The 19,992-nt window shown below is 39.6% G+C and overlaps 1 protein-coding gene across 4 annotated transcripts in view; it reads right to left on the bottom strand.

Moving 5' to 3' along the window:
- Positions 1 to 19,992, bottom strand: part of PLD1 (phospholipase D1) — a 198,217-nt gene that overhangs the window by 81,016 nt on the left and 97,209 nt on the right. For all 4 annotated transcript variants that reach the window (XM_046657935.1, XM_046657939.1, XM_046657934.1 and 1 more), the window contains exons 9-11: positions 13,692 to 13,844; positions 12,166 to 12,315; positions 11,271 to 11,354 (exon numbers count right to left, since the gene is read on the bottom strand). In XM_046657935.1, the coding sequence (XP_046513891.1) occupies positions 11,271 to 11,354; positions 12,166 to 12,315; positions 13,692 to 13,844 (387 nt within the window). The remainder of the gene's footprint in view (positions 1 to 11,270; positions 11,355 to 12,165; positions 12,316 to 13,691; positions 13,845 to 19,992) is intronic.

Genomic DNA, 19,992 nt, shown 5'->3' with positions numbered 1-19,992 from the left:
TCCAAGTAACTAAAACAAAATATCAAGCTCTAATTGTGTCATAGGAAGCAAAGGCAATTTAAGCCCAAATGCCATCCTCCTCCTCCACTGTGGCGGGTCATCCAAAGTTCTGCTATGGGTCCATGGACAACTTCCTACGGGAGCAAGAGCATCTATCCACACAAAAGCCAATTTAGATTTCGCTCGCTCTCTCTTACTCATACAGGCAACACACACGCATGCAGATACTGTTGAATGCCCAGCCAACAGCCATTCTCTTCCTTCGCCTTCCTTGCTGTCAGAGCCTACCTCCCACTATAGAGTCTGCATGTTCTAAATACTTGCTCTCCCAGACTCCTGTGCAGCTAGAGCGTGAGGTGACACAACCTGGACAATGAGATATATGAGGAGGTACATGAGGGATTAATGGGAAAGTTTTTCCTCCTTGATGAGAGAGACACACACACGAAACAGGAAACGCAGCTCTAGGACAGATGTTGTATGGGGATTTGATGCTTAGGGCAGTGCAGCCACATTGAAATTCTAAGGGGAAGACCAGAAGCCTGAAATCACGGAACTACTCCACCATCTCTAGGATTGCTTCACTTTGAATCCTCATTAAATGAGACAAATAAATCCTCATTGTTAAAATCACCTTTAGATGAGCATTCTGTTACTCCAAGGAAAAAGTGTTCTAATTGATAAGCATAAACATTGACTTCCTATACCAAAGAGTGGTGTCCATGGGAGCTGGGCTTCCTGAGCAGGGAAGAAGGCAAGTTCGCTGAGAGATGATTATTCAGTGTGAGAATGGAGCCCTGGGCTCTTCTCTTCAGCAGTGCCGCAGGCAGCTAAGAGTACAGTAAACTCACTTTTTCCCTTAGAGTTGAGTTCTAAAGTCAGTGTCTGAGTTAAATCTGTATGTGATGCAACTCCTCTGGAATGAGGAAAAACAAAGAAAAGATGAACAACAAAAAAACCACTTCATCTGCTGAAATGCTAGGCCTAAAGGGCAGGAGTAGACTGGGCAAGGATTAAAGCCTCATAGGACACTGGACCGGAAGCTTGCCTTGCCAGAGAGCCGTGTGAGCAGGTGAAAACAACAGGGTTTGAAGGAGCTGAAGAGATTAAAAGAAATAATTTTATGCTCTATTTCATTCAGTTAAAGAAAATACAAACCCAGAGATAAAGTATCTGAAGGAAACACATATTGGGTAAGATAAATCAGTTAATAGACAAATGGAGATGTACGCACAGTAGAAATACTTGCATACTTAATTCAGAGTAGGAAACAATTCAAAGGTAATCTACGTTCAAACAAACAAAAAATGCAGCAATTGCTAGGAAAAGATCTGAGATGAATTAAAAAGAGGCCTGTTTTAAGTAGAAAAGTGCATCACTGTGCACCACTCATTCACTGAAGGTAGGAGACATCTAACAACATGTATGTACTTGCAGTTTTTTGATGTACATGTTAATTAGGGACTCAGAGGGCTTAGTTTTGGGGCTACGTTTAATTCTATACTCTGCAATTAAGGCTTTATTGTCCTTTATTTACTACAATCATTGTGTACTCCGTATGCAGAGTATTCTGCTGGAGACTTCAGAGGATCAAAAGAGAGCTCTCAAGGAACACTCGATTTTGAGGATAATGCATAAAAAGATAAAAGACTGATAATCATGCTATAAACAAAGTGTAAACAATGGTAAAGGGAGAGCAGCTATGACTCACAAGCATCATTATGTCAGGCTCTTTACTAAAAAATTATTAGATAAGCAAAGTTCAAAAGAATTGTATAATACTGCTTTTCATTGGGTCTGGGACATCAGTGATTGTAAGATGCATCATTCCTGTGTATATCACTAAGAAAGAAAAAATGATGACAGTTATAACTCTAAGATGTTATTGAGTGTAAGAAGCATCTTGATTTCAGAGATGTTAAAATGTGCTTTTAAGTAAATGTTCCTCTTAGAAGATTTTATAGCTTTATATGCTTATATAAGAACACAAAGTTTAATATCAATGATAAGAGCTTCCATCTTAAGAAGACAGAGAAAAGAACAAATTAAACCCAAGCTAAGAAGAAGGAAGGGACTAATAGATAAGAGTGGAACTCAATGCAATATAAAATAGGAAAGCAATAGAGAAAACTCAATGAAACAAAGAGCTAGCTCTTTGAAAAGATTAACAAAACTGATAAACTTCTAGCTAGATTAAAGAAGAAAAAGGGAGTTTGATTATTTTAGATTCCTCATGTAAGTGGCGTCCTTCTGTGTCTGGCGTCCTTCAGTTAGTATAATGCCCTCCAGGTTCATCCATGTTGTTGTAAATGGCAGGATCTCCTTTTTTTTTAAAGGTTGATCAATATTCCATTGAATGTTAATAACACATTTTCCTAATCCATCCGTCCCTTGATGGGTATTTAGATTGATCCCATGTCTTTGAATAATCTGCACTGAACATGGGAATGTAGACAACTCTTTGAGATCCTGATTTCAATTCATTTGGACATGTATCCAGAAGGGGGTCTGCCAGATCATATGGTAGTTCTATTTTTAATTTTTTGTGGAACTTCTATACTGTTTTCCATGTTGACTGCACCAACTTACATTCTCACCAACATTGCTTCCTTGAATGGTGGTTACCAGGGGCAGAGGGGAGGAGGAAACAGGGAGGTCTTGGTCCAAGAGTGCAAAGTTTCAGTTATGCAAGATGATCAAGTCCTAGAGATCTAGTGTAGAGCACAGTGCCTATGGTTAACAATACTATATTGTATACTTAAAAATTTGCTAAGAGGATAGATCTTAGGTTAAATGTTCTTTTCACAAAAAATGAAAATAAAAATAAATAAAAAGAATGGGAAGGGGCCAGCCCAGTGGCGCAGTGGTTAAGTTTGCATGTTCCGCTTTGGTGGCCTGGGGTTCGCTGGTTCGGATCCTGGGTGCGAACCTATGCACAGCTTGTCAACCCATGCTGTGGCAGGAGTCCCACATATAAAGTAGAGGAAGATGGGCACGGATGTTAGCTCAGGGCCAGTCTTCCTCAGCAAAAAGAGGAGGGTGGGGGGCAGATGTTAGCTCAGGACTAATATTCCTCAAAAAAAAAAAAAGGATGGGAAAAAACTTTTGGAGGTGATGGATATGTTTATAGCATTGATTGTGGTAACAATTCTACAGGCATACACTTATCTCCAAACTCATCAAGTTGTATACATGAAATATGTACAGCTTTTTGTATGTCAATCATACCTCAATAAAACAGTTTTTTTAAAAAAAGATTAAATAAACACATAGTCATAGTAAAAAATATATAATATAATCTCAGATGGAGAAATACATAATTTTATATATGCTATTATATCAACTTTGCAAAAAAAGTATGCTTGTACACAAGTACTGGAAGATAAAAAAATAAAAATGTGATAACTTGGTTAAAAAAAGAAAAAAAGAGAAGCAAAAGTTATCAATATGAAAAAAATGAAAGAAAGACACTACAAGGCCTGCAGACATTAAAATAAAATTAAATGGATAATAAAAGAATATTACAAATAACACTATATGAATAATTATGACAATTTAGATAAAATGGACAATTCCCTTGAAAAAAATAAGTTACCAAATGGAAGCAAAAAGAAATCAAAACTCTAGCCCTATATCTATTAAAATATTAATTCATAATTTAAAACTTTGTCACACAAAACCCCCCTACAGATCCCAACAACTTTATAGGCAATCCTACCCAAACTCAGGAAACAAAGGAGGGGGAACACTGACTATCTCATTTAATGAGGCCACCATTATCCCAACCAAAACCAAGCACAGACAATCCAAGAAAAGAAAAAATTAAGAACAATACCCCTTACCATCAGAGGTAAAAGTCTTTACCAAAACCCCACAACTTATAAAAAGGATAATAGATCAGGACCGAGTGGGGCTATCCTAGGATGCAAGGTTGGTTTAAAAGTTGAAAATCAATCAATGCAATTCACCACATTAACAAAAAAAGAAAAAAAATATGATCATTTCAATAAATGTAGAAAAAAATTTTGACAAAATTCAACACCCATTCACGATAAAAATTCTCAATAAATTATAAGCAGAAAGGAATTTCCTCAGAGTAATAAAGGCACCTATAAAAAAATTTACCCAAAGCATAATAATAAAAGACTGAATGCTTTTCTCCTACTACTGAGAACAAGGCAAAGATGTCCATTCTCTCACTTTTATTGAACATTTTACTGATGATCCTAGCCAACGCAATAAGGAAATAAAATAAAACAAAATAAAATAAAATAAAATAAAAAGCACACAGATTGGAAAGGGAAAAGTAAAACTATCATTATTCACAAATCACATAATCATCTATGGAGAAAATCCTAAGGCATCTATAAAAAAGCTACTAGCACTAATAAGTGAATCAGGCAAGGTTGCAGTGCATAAGGTCAATATAAATAATCAATTGCACTTCTATATGCTGGCGGTGAACAATTGGAACATGAATTTTAAAAAATACCAATTACAACAACATAAAAAAACATGAATAACTTAGGGATAAATTTAACAAATGTGTGCAAGACTTGTAGATGGAAAGTACAAACAGTGCTGAGAAAAATAAGATCTAAATAAATGGAGAGATATACGGTGTTCATGAACTGGAAGACTTGACATTGAGCAAGAAGAACAGAATTTGATGTACCATGTAAACAGTGATGATTTTAGCTTTTTCTCCCCCTCTGATTCCTCAGCCTGGAGAGAGACCCTGGAAATGAGCATTGACACTGGTAGAAAGAACACCAGGGTAAGTTCTCTAGTTCAGGCTTGAGGAGAAAGAGTGGGATCTTCTGACAGCAACAGAGGTGGCAGCGAGGGGCCTGAAAGCACCAAAAACTCTGAGGAAGTGGAACTTTCCTCTCCAACTGGAAGAGCTGTGGTTCCAAGAGGACGATGTTAATATCCATTGTTTGGTTCTGGACAGAAGTGTCATTGCAGAAAGTGTGGCAGAGCAGGGTAAGTAAAGAGCTATCTTTCTAGCTAGAGGACTAAAAAGGGAAGCCACAGTGAACCCAAAAGTAGTGGGGAGATCATGGAGAGGGTGGAGCTCAGGAAAACAAGGCTATAAAGTTGTTTAGGAACTTCTAACTCACTCCCAAGCTGCCCATGTGTCGATTTGATCCTAAATGTCATACCAAAGAGTTTGAGAACTGAAATAAGAAGTAGACCACTACCCCAACTGGCCACTAGGTGGAGCACATGGGGGATAGATCTGAACAGCACTGCAAAGGCTTTGAAAACAAAAGTGACATTGAAAACACATAGATAGAAGGTTAGTTGGAACTTTGTGCATGAACCCAAATGGGCCAATTGCCTGCTAAAACAAAAATATCAACATTCTCCGTAAGATTTAAACAAGACCCAGAGTCCTAATATTCAAAACTTCCAGAATACAAAGGAATATTATTTGGCTTACAAAGAAACAAAAAAGTCTCAACTTGCAGGAAAGATGTTCAAAAGATGCTAATGCCAAAATGAGATAGATGTCAGAATTAGTTACCTTAATTCTTTGTCAGACATTACAAAAATGTTTCAACAAGCAAGGGTGGGCACTGTCAAAACAAATGGAAAGACAGAAAAGAAGAACCAAAGAGAAATTTTCAAACTGAAAAATACAACTACAAAAAACAAACTCTCGCTGGACAGGCTCGATTCAGAATGGAGGTGACAAAGGAAAGAATCAGTGAACTTAAGGATACGTAAATAGAATTTATCCAATCTGAGTAACAAAGAGAAGACTGAAAAATAATGAACAGAGCCTCGGAGACCTGTGGGACAATACCAAAAGAGACTATTTGTGTCATTGGAGACTCAGAAGGTGAGGAGAGAGAGAGAGAAATGCACAAAAAAAGTTTGAAGAAATAATGGCTGAAAAATTCTCAAATTTGATGAATGACATAAACCTACAGATTCAAGAAGCTCAGTGAACCCCAAACAGGATAAACTGAAACATCATAATCAAACCATTGAAACTAAAGACAGAGAGAAAATGTTGAAAGCACTCAGGAGAAAAACAGTGCATTATTTAGAGGAACAGTAATTCAAATGGCTGTGAATTTCTCATCAGGAACCATGGAGGCCAGCATGAAGTGGAACATCTTGTAACTAGAATGTGTAAAGTTCTCTTACAACTCAACATGAAGAAGATCCAATAAAAAAGAGGGGAAAAAAGATGTGAAAGTGTTTCAAAAAAAGCTAAACAAATGTCCAAAAATCACAGGAAAATATGCTTAACATGAAAAGATGTTGCTAATGCAAATTAAAACTACAGTGAAATACTCCTACATACCCTTTGGAATGGCTAACATTTAAAAAGACTGACAATATCAAGCGCTAGTAATGATGAGGAGAAATGGGAACTCTCATACGTTGCTGGTGGGACTGTAAAAAACAACCGCTTTGGAAATCAGATTGACAGTTTCTTAAAAAGTTAACCAGGGCCAGCCCCAATGGCCTAGTGGTTAAAGTTCAGTGCTTTCTGCTTTGGTGGCCCAGGTTCGGTTCTTGGGCGTGGAACCACATCACTTGTCTGTTAGTGGCCATGCTGTGGTGGTGGCTCACATAAAAAAGAGGAAGATTTTTATTTTTTATAAAAAAGAGGCAACAGACATTAGCTCAGGGCAAATCTTCCTCAGCATAAAAAAACACAAAAAAGTTAACCATACATTTAGCTCTTAGTGTTGACATAATATAGTAACTGAAATCAACTTTCTAAGACAACGATTGGCAAACTGTGATGCACAAGCCAAATCTGGCCCACAGCCTGTTTTAGTATGGCCCACGAACTAGGAATGGCTGTTACATATTTGAGGGTTTTTTTTTGAGGAAGATTAGCCCTGAGCTAACTGCTGCCAATCCTCCTCTTTTTGCTGAGGAAGACTGGTCCTGAGCTAACATCCATGCCCATCTTCCTCTACTTTATATATGGGATGCCTGCCACAGCATGGCTGGCCAAGCAGTGCCACGTCTGTACCCAGGATCCGAACCGGTGAACCCCGGGCCGCCGAAGTGGAATGTGCGTACTTAACCACTGCACCACGGGGCCAGCCCCTACACTTTTAATGTTATTTTAAAAAAAAAAACAAAGAAGAATATGCATCAGAGACTATCTATGACCTGAAAAGCCTCAAACATTTACTATCTGGCCCTTTATAGAAAAAGTTTGCCAATCTTGTTAAAGTCAGTGGTTTTCGAATTTTTTGTATCATAATCCACAGAAATGCATTATACATCCATCCCAATACCTCCATCCATCCAACCATCCATTTACTACTGAAAGAAAAACTTCACAAGATAACCCTTACTAACACTTAAGTTGCACCTTGCCTTTCTCATTTCTTTCCTTTTCCTATCCTATCCCATTCTTTAAAAAAATTCTGATCATAACCCAATAAATCATTTTAATAAATAATTACTAAACAGTCTCAACCCACCATTTGAAAAACACTTATAACATTAAAATCAACTTGAATGTGTCCTCTCACTTAGAACAGTCTTAGCTTGGGAGCCGGTCAATAATGCAACGTTGATTTTGTTTTTTATTTTATAGCCTTTGTCTCCAGCCCAGTTTCTTACCTGGTTCTCTTCCTTTTATAAACTCCCCCTTTCAAAATCTTTGTTTACTGTTTTTCTTCTTTATTCTGCAGTTTTATTAATCCTGTCTATCTCTGACGGGTTTAAGGCACAGACTCAGTACAGAGGCTGGGACAGACCCCACCCACACCCACCCCCGACAGGCCAGGCAGAGAACCAGTCTGGGCTAAGACTCAGCACACTTGCTCCACATCCCTGCCGGCCAGAGGTCATCAGAATCACCACCGTCAGGGAGAGGCTGAGCTAAACCACACTCTGGACCCTTCCTAAGTTACAGCAATTTAGCAACAGAGCTGGAAGGCACATCTTGGTGTCCTCGTTTTAGGACTTACTCCCAAGAACATCGGATAGTTAGCTCGTAGGTGACGAGAAACAGCACCAAGCGCAGAAAAGATATAAAACAAGCGTTCTGCTGGTTGATCCAGATAAACAAATGAAGAATGCTGACTCCTCTTGATGTAGAAACACTCCTTTGGATACCTTCAACTTCTAGCTAGGATTTACTCTTTATCTTAGTTTTCAGATAATCTGGGCTGTTTTAACAAATCATTACGTCTTCTAACTTGACCTTAGAATTTACCTCTTCAGAAAATTTCTCCTGACTATACCTACCCAAATCTGATTACTACTTTATCCAGCACCTTAAGAAAATTCAGTCTGCACTTAAAAGAACCTCAGAGTACAAAGGAACTCCAGACACCACGCAGCGCAGCCGGCTCCTCTGAGAGGACCCGTGACATGTGGGTGCTGGGGCAGACACACCTGGAGCCAAGGCAGCACCAGCACATGCCCACTGTGTGACCACGGCAGTTTCCTAACCTGCCTCGTTGAGTCTCAGTTATCTCATCTGTAACACAGTCCCTGGCATCTAGTAAGAATTCAACAAATGGTAGCTCTTAGTGTTAATGTTACTTCGATGATGCCTTAGAAACTACCCCTTAGAAAGGTTAACATGACTTGCCCCAAGTTAGTAATAGTCAGGCTCCTAAGGTGGTCAGAGAAGAGACTCTCACAGTTTCTCTCCTGGATCACAACCATAACTAGCTAAATGGTCTCTATAACTACTGTTCAATTCATTTTCTACACTATTACCCAAACGGTCCCTTTTAGAAAACAAACTTGATTAAAATTCCCATGCTTAAAATTTTTCAGTGGTTCCCAGTGTTCACAGGATTAAGTGCAAACCCCTTAGCAGCTTACCCAGTGCCCTGCACAATTTGGGCCTAACCCATCTTTTGAGTGTCGTCTCCACCCACCAACCCAAAGGATGCTATGCTTAAGCTGTACAAACCTCGACCATCCTCCAAAATTGCTGCGTTCTCTTGCACTTCTATGCCTTGGTCCTGGCTATCCCTCTGCCTGAAACACTCACCTGTCTGTATCTGGTCAACTCCACCACCCATGGCCTAAGCCAGCGTCTCTTCAGTGAAGCATCCACAGCTTCTGCAGGCTCAGTCACTGTCCCTTCCTCTGTGCGCCCTCCATGCCTTCTGCTATGTTGATCCTCATCACTGAGTTTTCCCCAATCCATTGTTTTACATATGATTTCTCAACTCTATATCGTTCCAGGGTAGGGGCTGCGTCTCATTCATCTTTATACACATGGCCTAGTTCAGTATGTGTCCAGAGTGAGTGCTCACTAAATAGCTCTGGAATAAATGAGTGAATAAATTACAAATGAACTGAATAAATTACAAGTAAATTAATGAACAAATAGAGCCAAGCATTTCTAGGTCCCAAGTTGTTTCTCATTTTACTCTGCCTGCCTTTGCTTGCATACTAATTGCTTTAGAAACATATTAATACAGTTTTCACTTAAGTATATGATGTCTCTTGAATTAGATGAGAAGCTTCTAAAGGGCATGTTCATCCTCTAACTATGCTTTTCACTCTCTCACTTCCAACATATCAGGGTTTGGTTAAATTTCTGAATGCTCCCTTTTGCAATATACTTGCATGACAAGATTTGTCTTCACTTGTCATGAGGGAAGATACCGAGAAGGTTTTATTTCAGAGTGTTGTAATAAGATGTTATCTTAGTGCAGTCACGAAAAAGAAATAATCTCCTGATTCAGTTTCCTGTTGACAGGAGAAGAGAAAACATTCAGGGTTCCATCTCTTTAGATGTTTAAGTGACAGTCTGTACTTTACTGTTCAGAACTTTCAAAAGAGATATTATTTTCTTGCATAAAACACGAAATTATGGGCTCAATGGAAAAACTATTTTCAGCCTCTTTCATGTCTTTGTCCAATTTTCAGAAATATTTTTAAAGGAATATAGTACTACTGTGAGCTTGAATTTACTATCCTAAGTGTTTAAAAGTATTCAACCTAAGAAATAGCTCCTAAGTATGAAACTTTCTCTAATTCCTGGTTAACTGACTGAAGAGACAAAATTTGGCAAGAATATAAAGGCCAAGCATAAGCTCCTCCACAAACATGAGAATAAAAAGGTTCTCAAACATGCTGACCGTCACACACTTTATCTATTGACTAGATCAATGATTCTCAACCAAGAGCAACTTTGTCCCCTCAGGGCACATTTAGCAGTGTCTGAAGACATTTTGGTTATCACAACTGGGAGCTTGCTATTGGTATCGAGGGGGTAAAAGCCATGGATGCTGATTGTGCTAAACATCCCACAATGTACAGAACAACGCCCCCCACCCGCCCCCTGCCCCATAACAAAGAATTATCTGGCCCAAAATGTCAGTAGTGCCCAGGTTGGGAAAGCGTGCCCTAGATTTATAGATTCCCACATCACTGAGGCAAAATAGTAGAAGAAGATGAGTTCACATTCTTAATTACTCTCTCCTCCCTACAAAATCTAGAATTAGGAGGAAATAAATTATGATGATATTTTCACAGTTCATACATAAGGTAGCATTTGGAAGGAAAGAGGATAGGAAAAAATAAGGGGCATTTCAAGCAACTAAGTTCTTAGAAGGAAAATACATTTTAGACATTTTCATTTCCACTGTAGACAACGTTGGCTTCTGCAATGGGTTTCAACCGTCCAGGCAGATGGGTTATTGGAACTAAAGTCAGACTATAAAGCCTATACCGACTCCAGGAGGAAATTTCCCAAGAGCTAAATGAGTTTTAGATATGAGAATTCCAGTGGCTTTAACAAGCATTATAACTCTCATGGACGTTTTTAAAGGGGATCAGAAAGTTGAAACCTGATAGCTCTCCATAAAAGCTGACCAGGCCTGGGCATTACCAAGGACATTTTAATAGCAATAGGCAAATGGAATTATTTCAACGTCAAAGAGACAACTCAGAAGAAGTATATTCACCATACCTGGTGACAGACGTAACAAAAAGAGGAAAGACGCCCAAGAAAGATTATGTTCCCTTACCTCTGACGTAATCTTTATTAAAATGAATACTTAGGTATCTGCTTCCAAATGGAAAGACAAAAACAAAATGGTTCAAGCTAAACATGTTAAGAATATATTTGGATGCCAAGTTTTTTGAAAAGACGTTTCACTGGAGGCTATTACAATTAATTGGTTGAGACTTTGGCCAAGCTCTCTGTGGGTACTGCCGGTTTTCACAATGTACGGTTCTGGAACAGCACGACGATGTTGTATATTTCTAAACATAGAAACCTCCAGACAAAGTCCCCGTGGAAAAATACTAACCACCAATCTGTGATAAAAATCTCTTCTTTGGCCTCTTCCATTGCATTGGCCACATCTTCAAAATATCCTTTGGCATTAACATACCTGAAAGACAAGTTTTTCATTTCGTTTTTTTTTTCACAACAACAAAAATAAGTAAAATAAATATATCCTTTTGTAGAGCAAAACATGGAAGCCACTGCCTAGAGCCTCCTCATAATCACCAGTTTGCTTTGTGTAACTACAAAACAAGAATTGAAAATCCCACCTTCCATTTGCTATGTAGGGAGGACTGTCAGTAAAAGAAATAAGAAACCGGATGCTTCTCTGCTTAGAGAACAATAAATTAATTGGTCTCAGCATCATACGGGGTCAGACGAATTCTCCTACCCTGCTGAACTCACACATGGTTGCTCTTCTGAGACTAAAACCAGACCAGTTTCCAATTCACGGAAAACAGGCTAAGCATGATTTTATTTACAAGAAATATCTAGCAAGTAAATTCTCTTTCCTCAATTGTGGCTAATGACTTAAATAAACCTTCCATTTGCATCAGTAAGAAAATGTGTAGCCACAACTAGAAGGACCCACAACTAAAAATATACAACTATGTGCCGGGGGGCTTTGGGAGAAAAAAGGAAAAAATAATAATAATTTAAAAAATGTGTAAAGTTGACTTTTAAAATCAAACTTCAAAATCTAAAGCTAGCTACCCAAAGCTTGATGTAAAAAAAATCTTAAAAACAAAAATTGGAAAACTAACCTATGCTCAGATAGTCCTACAAAGAGAGGCTCTTTTCAAAGATAATGCATAATATCTCTTTACAGCTTTGAACATTGATTCCAGGTGAATTTAGACCACAATAATATGAAAAGCTACAACTGCTTTGACAGTCTCAAAGCAAACAGATCTTACCATTTCGCTAAAGTGTTCTCTTGGATAGCAGCGTATGACCCAAATCGATGCTCTCTGAGAAAGTTGGTGGCGTGTTTCTGGATGAATTCTTCTATAGCGCCTGCCCACCACCGAGCATGTCTATAGCTATTGCATTTTAAAATAAGTGTCCTTCAAAGAAAAGCCAAATGTGGGAAAGAATGGTCACTCTGTGTTCAGTTTCCTCAGACAACTTTAGAGATTAAACATGCCTTGCTTTGTTTCGATACTCTAGCAAACAAGAGTTGAAAAATTTAGGCAAAGAGTATCCTACTGATATCAAAAAGAAGACTTCTAAAAATTTTTGGCAAGATTTAAAAATATATTTAATGCAGCAAAAATAAATTTTCGGGTTATTTATTCACTCATTCACTCATGCAAACATGTGTGAAGGTACTTACCGTAGGCCTAGAGCTGTGCTAGGCTGTGAGGAGGACACTGAAAGAAAGATAAGTGGAGGTCCTGCGTCTAAGGGTTAGTTAGAGAGTTGTTGGCTCCAGTAGAGGATATATTCCTTAGTACCGCCTGGTGTCCATTCCCTCAGCTTCTGAAACATCATCCTGACTGTGCTTTAGGGGAGCGAGCCCTCCCTGTTCTGAGTCCACCAAAGCTGAGCACAATGGCGTATTCCAGCCCCATGACCCCAAAGACTGGTTCCAGGATCTGTTACGGCAACCAGTGAGAATTGTGGCCTGATTTCTATGGCCCTCCAGAAAACCGAAATGCAGTACCAGGAGGAAGGTGTAATGGCAGCATCTTTGCATTTTTAACAACTGATCTTGAACCTTCTACCGTCAGAGAAGATCAGGAAGTTCTGAATCTTTTTACACACACACACAGGCAAATGTATATTGGTAAGCGTATATATATATATCTCTCTCTCTCTGTCAGTCAATGTGAGTAAAGAAAGAAATGTATATATTTGTATACGTGAGGCTGAACTTTATAGAAACAAATGTAATGTATATATAGAGAAATAGACATACATACTGCATAACTACAATCTTCCAGAAGGAAACATATATATCAACACACACACACTCACTAATAAAATCTACAGTAAATGTACACTTGAGTATTATTTCAAGGTATCTTTCTTAAAATCTGTGTGTAAACAGAATTTTTGTAAATCAAATCACTTTGTAAGTATTTTGTTAATTAAAGGATATCAATTTATAAAGTAAAATTTATTTTTTAAAAATGGGAACTATCACTCCTTAATTTATCTTTTTGGTAAATTGGTATTATTGAGTAGTCAATTTTATTAAAATAGGCGTATATCAACACAGAGAATGGTTTATTCTGACTGTTGCAAATAGGATATCCTATTCTTAAAAATATATACAAGGAAAAAGTAGTTTCGTTACTTTTGATTGAGGATGAGTTCTAAATGACAACTGTCTAACATTTAAATTATTTCACCTCCTTCTTCACTTAAGGTTGGGAGAAAAACTTTGTTTTTAAGAGATTTTTGTAGGAACTCTTTTAAAAATATTTGAAATTTCTACCTTGAAAGATTATCAATTCGGAGTCCATATTTCGTCTCTGTGTCTTTCCTCCCCACCTTAATTCTGAATTCTTTATCTACCAGCAGGACGGAGGCAATAGCACCGCTGTCTGGCTTCATATACAATAAAAAGGAATCTTTCACTATCAACCACCTGTAAGAAGATAATAATTATTTTTAAAGGTGTATTGAATTACTGAAACAAAAAGAACAAATTAAGACAAGTCTGAGGTAAACACTCTTAGCAGGTGATAGACATAATTTTATTTTTTACAGGGGAGATTTATTTTTTAAAAATCACTATGAAACAAACAAATAAAAATCCAAAATCTTTCTATTATGTTTTTCTAAGAAGTACTGGCACCAAGCAATTCAAAATAACTCAAACACTAACGGCAGAGCCTGGAAGAACGTCCCTGGTATCGGCAGGTAGCACTTGTGGGAGGTAGAGAAGGCCCCCCAGCTGGTAGAAGAATGGAATGAGCTGCTGTTTGCTAAAATAAACTCTCATAAAAGAGGCAAGTAAGTCTTTCAGTAAGTAAAATCCCCCCTTAAAAAATCCAGGAAGCATCTAACAAGCCACATCATCTGTTGTTCATTTCAAATTATGTGTGGTTTTAAGGACCATTAATAAATGGCACTCAATGGGATATGGCCTCTCAAAAGGATATTTCCATTCAATTCAATCTATATTTATAAGCTTCCTAATGGAAAAGTACAGTGATAAGCGAGGACTTAGGGCAGAGCTGGAAATAGCACAAAGATAAATCACACATCTTCTCAAAGGAGCTCACTAGGCTGGTGGGGCACAAACAATGATTCTAGGTTGAATGGGATAGGTACCAGAAGGGAAAAGCAAAGAGTGATGGGTGGAAGGAGGAAGGAGTCCTTAGCTCTGACTAAGAGAACGAGCTAGTGACAGTCTCCCGGAGAGGTGGTGTCTGGCGAGGCCAGGAAGGATCCCATCAAGCGGAACCTCGTACTTGGGAGGTCAAGGTGCACATCCCACGGGGAGGGAAGAGTCAGCAGAGGCCCTACGGTGTGGAAATGCTGCATGTGTTGGGAGAAAGGTTAGTGAGGCCAGGTCTCAGGGAGTGTAGTTAGGCAAAATGGGCAAAGGCCACATGGAGGAGGGTCTGAAGGCCATGCACAGGAGGCTGAGTTTCTATCACAGAACCAGTATTTCTCAAACTTGCCTGATCATCAGAATCTCTTGAAATGCTTCTTAAAAATAATAGACTCCTAGGCCCCACCACGGATTCATTAAAAAGGGCTGACAATCTGTGTTTTTAACAAAAAAACCAAGTTGTTTACTAATTAAGGGAATCCTCGTGCCCTGGTAAGGTAATAGAAAGATAATATCATTGGAACAATGTTTTAGAAACAAACGTAGGAAGGAGAAAGAGGGATGTTGTGTGGCAGGTTAGCAGGCTACTGCAATAATATAGAACAGCTCTTCTCACACTTTACTGTGAACATGCATCATCTGGGATCCTGTTAAAATGCGGACTCTGCATTTCTAACAAGCTCACGGGCCATGCTCACGCTAGGACCACACTTTGAGTAGAAAGGATGTCGATGTTAGGCATGACATTGACAGTGGGAACACAAAGGGGGAAAGGACGGGATCAACTTAAAGTGAATACAAATGCCAGCTCTGTCATGCTGCATCTAACACCACATATTCAGATTCACCTGCGACTGTGTAGTGATCAAATGCATGAGCTGATAACTGAATACAGTAACAATGGGCATGTTCCATCAAATATTAGATAAAATGAAGCACTTGATTGGATAGGTAAGGCCAGAACACCTGAACATAAGTTAAGTAATATTGTAAATGTAACATAAGAAGTCAGCATTTAAAAGAAATCCATAATAAATCTGTACTGAAATTGCTAGCCGCATTATGTTTTAGTGGCTTTATAATTTGGGATTTAATGTAGACAAATCTACATTGATTTCTACACAGTTCCATTTCATTCATTTGTTTTTCAAAATATAGGCTGTCTCCTTCCCAGTAAAAGGGAATGGGATGGATTTAGGATAAGTTACAGGAAAGGACATACATGTGGTATAGTTAATAAAGGGAAAACATCCAGGTCACAGAAAGCAAACACTGAACCGCCACACTGATATAACTATGGTGCTGGTACGCAATGTGAGTCTGAGTTCCTGGTTTTTCTTATCAAATGAATAAATTAAAGAAATAAAGAGGTCTCCCCCCCCAAAAAAACTAAATTCCAAAGGAAATTTCTCATTTGGGACCTAACATAAGGCAACTGAACGATATAATGGATAACAGTCTCAATAATTTTCAGCAAATGCGGAAATCACACATTTTATAAGAATTCTCCTAACACTGCTTAAGATAAATGCCAAGGCCACGACATCAAATGGTAACTCAGTGATTCTGATGCGGCTGAGTTTTGAGTCCAGACATGTAGCTGCCTGTTGATAAAACTCAGGCTAAAGGCTAAAAGAGATCAGATGGATGAGATATCTGCTAAAGGTCCTTCTTTAGCTGCAGTCCCTTCTCCCAGCTTGGCTTTTGATGCAAGCTAGAGAGCCGACGGCGTGGCATGGGCCCAGAGCACTATGTGTGCTATGTTCCTGACTGGGAAGGAGGCATAGGTTTTTAAAACCACAGCTGGCAGGTTTACCAATCTGAGAATAAAGTCAAACATAGCAGACTTGTGAACTTGCCTGCCTAGAAGTCAAGGATACCTGAATGGTGTCAGAGCCAGAGCTGGCCAGAGCTCCATACCAGAGACAACAGTGTGGTATGACAATGGGATGACCCCTACCCAGGTGTACCAGCTCCCATCATTGCCATTACAAAGCAAATCTCAGCGAGGCTCCTGAGAGCACAGCTCGTTGCATAACCACCAGGGCCAAGGGCTGCAAAACATGTCCTCAGGAATAGGCCACCAGGCACCAATGTGCACATGTGCCCTGCACCAGGACACCTGCTGAAGGAGGGCTGCACCATCGTCAGGAATTGGCACTTTCTCTCATTCAGAGAGAGATTCCAAATAGGCCCTAAACAGCCTTGTTCAGCAACGAAATGATATGGCTGGGTGTGTTGCACGGTCAGGGCACTGCTCAACTCTGGGGGTGCCATTCACGTGGCATCCTAATGAATGGTTCTCCCCTGCCCCTCCGAGATGTGGCAGCCTGGAAATTCGGAATTGTTTAGTAGTGACAGTTGGATTTTGAAAGCTGAATGCAAAAGATAATGGTTTCTGTTTTGACAATGATGAGTTGTTCTCTCTAATAGTCATTAGATAGGGTAAATTGATTCTTGGCCTTTATTTAAAGCTCCTCTTAATTATGCCATTCATTAGAACTCTTCTGATTTCTTCCTTTCTCTCTTTTGTCAATAGTTTTTTTTTCTTTAACAGGAGGATATGTATCAAGAAAGGAATCCAATCCATCAACCAGCCTTCCGGGAGTCGGCACCAGCTACACAGGAATTAAGCATCTGCCTTCAAGTCAGCTCCCTGGGCTCCAATCCAGCTCTGCCACTTGCCCCACTGTGTGAATCTGGGCAACTGAGCCTGAGGGCTAAATCTAGACAATGAGGGTAACAGCAATGCCCAGCTCAGAAGAGTTTGTGAGGATTAACTGAGATGATTCATGTACATGTCTTAGCACGGTGCCTGGCACCAATAAATAGGAGCTGTTATGAATATTCTTGCTCTAAACAAGGTGAGACTATGGTCTGTCCTAACGAGATGCTTCCAGCACATGAGCCCACATGAGCTGGCCATCACCTTCTCAGCCTCATCTCCTACTGTTATCTCCCATCACCTTGGCCTGGCTGTGCCTCAGTCTTGCCAAACTTGTTCTTTGGGCCTCTATGTTTCCTCTTCCTCTGCCTACTAATTGTTTTTTCCAAATCCTCCTATGGGTGGTCCCTTCCTGTCAGTCAACATTCTGCTTAAACGTCCCTCCCCAGAGAGGTCCTCCCTGGCTACCAGATCTAAAAAAGCTGTCCCCACACCCCTCACCCTCCACTCCATCATGTTTAGTTTCTTCATAGCATTTATCACTGGCTAGAAGTATTTTTTTGCTTGCTTGTCGTCTGTCTCCTTCACTAGAAAGTAAGACCCATGAGAGCAGGGAGTGTGTCTGTCATGTCCACTGGCATCTTCCTAGAGCCTGGAATAATCTGCAGCAGCCCAGAGCAAGCTAACAGGCAAAGCAACCCTCTCTCCTAAATGATGGTACACGATGGGTCCCAGAGAGTAAGTGAAATCATTTAGGCATCGTCACTGTCTACCAATTTAAATTCTTGGTATAGCTTGTCAAAATTGCCTTTAGCGAAGCTATTTTAAAGTGGAGTTGGAGGCCTTTCCAGAGAAACTGCTTTGCTGTCTTGAACCTCGGACTGGGCCAAAACGGCAATTGTTTTACAAGCAATTGTTTGAGAAGTCAGCAGGAGAACGGACACCACGAAGACTGAGGATCATAGACTTTCTGAAGATAGAATCAATAGTCAATCAATGTTTAGCCAAGACTAGCTCTCTGCCTGCAACTCCAATTAAAATTCTTTGTAATACAACCTCTCTTCTTTGCCTTTAAAAGCCCCGACATTTACTCCCTAGGGGGGCAATATTTGGGTTCCCACCTGAATCTGTGGCCCCGAAATAGCAATTTTTTGATCCCAAATAAACACTTTGCCTCTTAAACTGGTTTCTGTTTTTGTACGTTGACATATGGTGCCAGAAAGCGGGACATGGAGCGATCTCACCTTCACAGACCAGCATCCCCTGGAAACGGGTTTCATACCCTGTGTGTGCTCATCCACTTCCATGGACAGCTCACTCCTCTGATCATGGGACCTTTCAGGCTTGAACCTCCCTCCCTTTTGGTGAGGTCTTTGCCTTTCTTTGGGATTCTGGGGCAATAGCCCAATCTGGGGTCAAGTGACCAGGAGACAAGTGTCTCTTAGCCGGCTCACAGCTATCGCCATCTGGAAAGGTTTCTCTGTTTAAGCTGGCTACAGTTGTTGCCATTTGAGGTTGTGTTCCCTATCTGGTGAGTACTCAAATCCTGTCTTTTGTGTTGTTTGTCCAAACAGCTGTTTGGGCCAGTGGGCCAGAAGCACAGGGAATAACCTGGGGCTTGCAACTGGCACCTCTTTGTCTGATCATGCTTTAACATGGGAATTTCATCTCCTAAAAGTTCCCAACCTCCCTTGGGAACTCCACTTGGGTTTATATTTAAGAACTATGGTCCTTCTTCCTGTAAATTTTTGTTCCGGTGGACCAAAAATACAAAAGATGATCTGAAATTACAGTGGCCACTTTGGGGCTCTTTTGAGCTTCCAAAACTTGTCTTTTTTGCACACTAGACTTGAGAACTGCAGATTTAAGACCAGAACTAGGATCTTTAATTTCTAAAGAATCAAGTGTGCCACCTTCTAGCACACTTGCTTAAAAACTATGGTCCCAGAAGCTGTTAAATATTTACAAAGAATAGCAAAATCTTACTAAGCTTGTTTCATGCCCTGAGAGCTTGGATTAGTAAATATCAGGTTGGGGGCCCCAAAATATGTTGAATAGAAATGTGGGTTGCACCCATTTTCAGCCAGATATTGCTGGGCAGAAATGAAGGTTAAATTCCGTTGGTGGCTAGGGTCCTAGCAAACCGCTGCCAGCCTCAGGGGAATTACATTGGCCATTAGAAGGAACACTCCAATGGGATAAGATCATTCAAGAAGTGCACGTAAAAACAAAGGCTTCCAAATTCCAAAATAGCCTTATTGAAAGTTTCATTACAAAAAGCTAATGAAACATTAAGATATAAGAGGTACCTAAAAGAAAAGACTATACAAAAGTCTGTTAAGTTAATGGCTTTACAGACACCCCTATCTACCTTTGAAGGAGAGCCCTGTATGGGCCCCTCCCAGAGTTAATGAGACTCTGAGAGATTTTCTGGTAAACTGCTAGGTTTTTCCCTTAAATGGTCAAAGGGAAACTAAAATTAAAAATTAATGGAGCTGTTTAGTGCTGCCATAAACATTTCCTGTTTGTCCTGGCTGAAACCTGATATTTGAAAGGATTTTGTAACTTATGATCAGAAATTTGGCCAAATTAGAAGCTGATACCCAGTGCCTGGCAGAAAATCTTTTTTCTAAGCTTTCCCTCTACTAAGCTAAAATAAAACTATGTAGTGACAGAAACAAATTAAGGATAATGTAATTGGATGGCTATGTCAGTCCTTGATAAGAAACTTACCTCCCCTGTTTATCTCAGAAAACTTGTAACCTCCCAAGGAACTGTTATCTAGACTAT

This window comes from Equus quagga, chromosome 4 (assembly GCF_021613505.1).
Source record: "Equus quagga isolate Etosha38 chromosome 4, UCLA_HA_Equagga_1.0, whole genome shotgun sequence".
Taxonomy (NCBI): domain Eukaryota; kingdom Metazoa; phylum Chordata; class Mammalia; order Perissodactyla; family Equidae; genus Equus; species Equus quagga.
The sequence above is the reverse complement of the archived record's forward strand: the minus strand, read 5'-3'. Positions and strand labels throughout refer to the sequence as shown.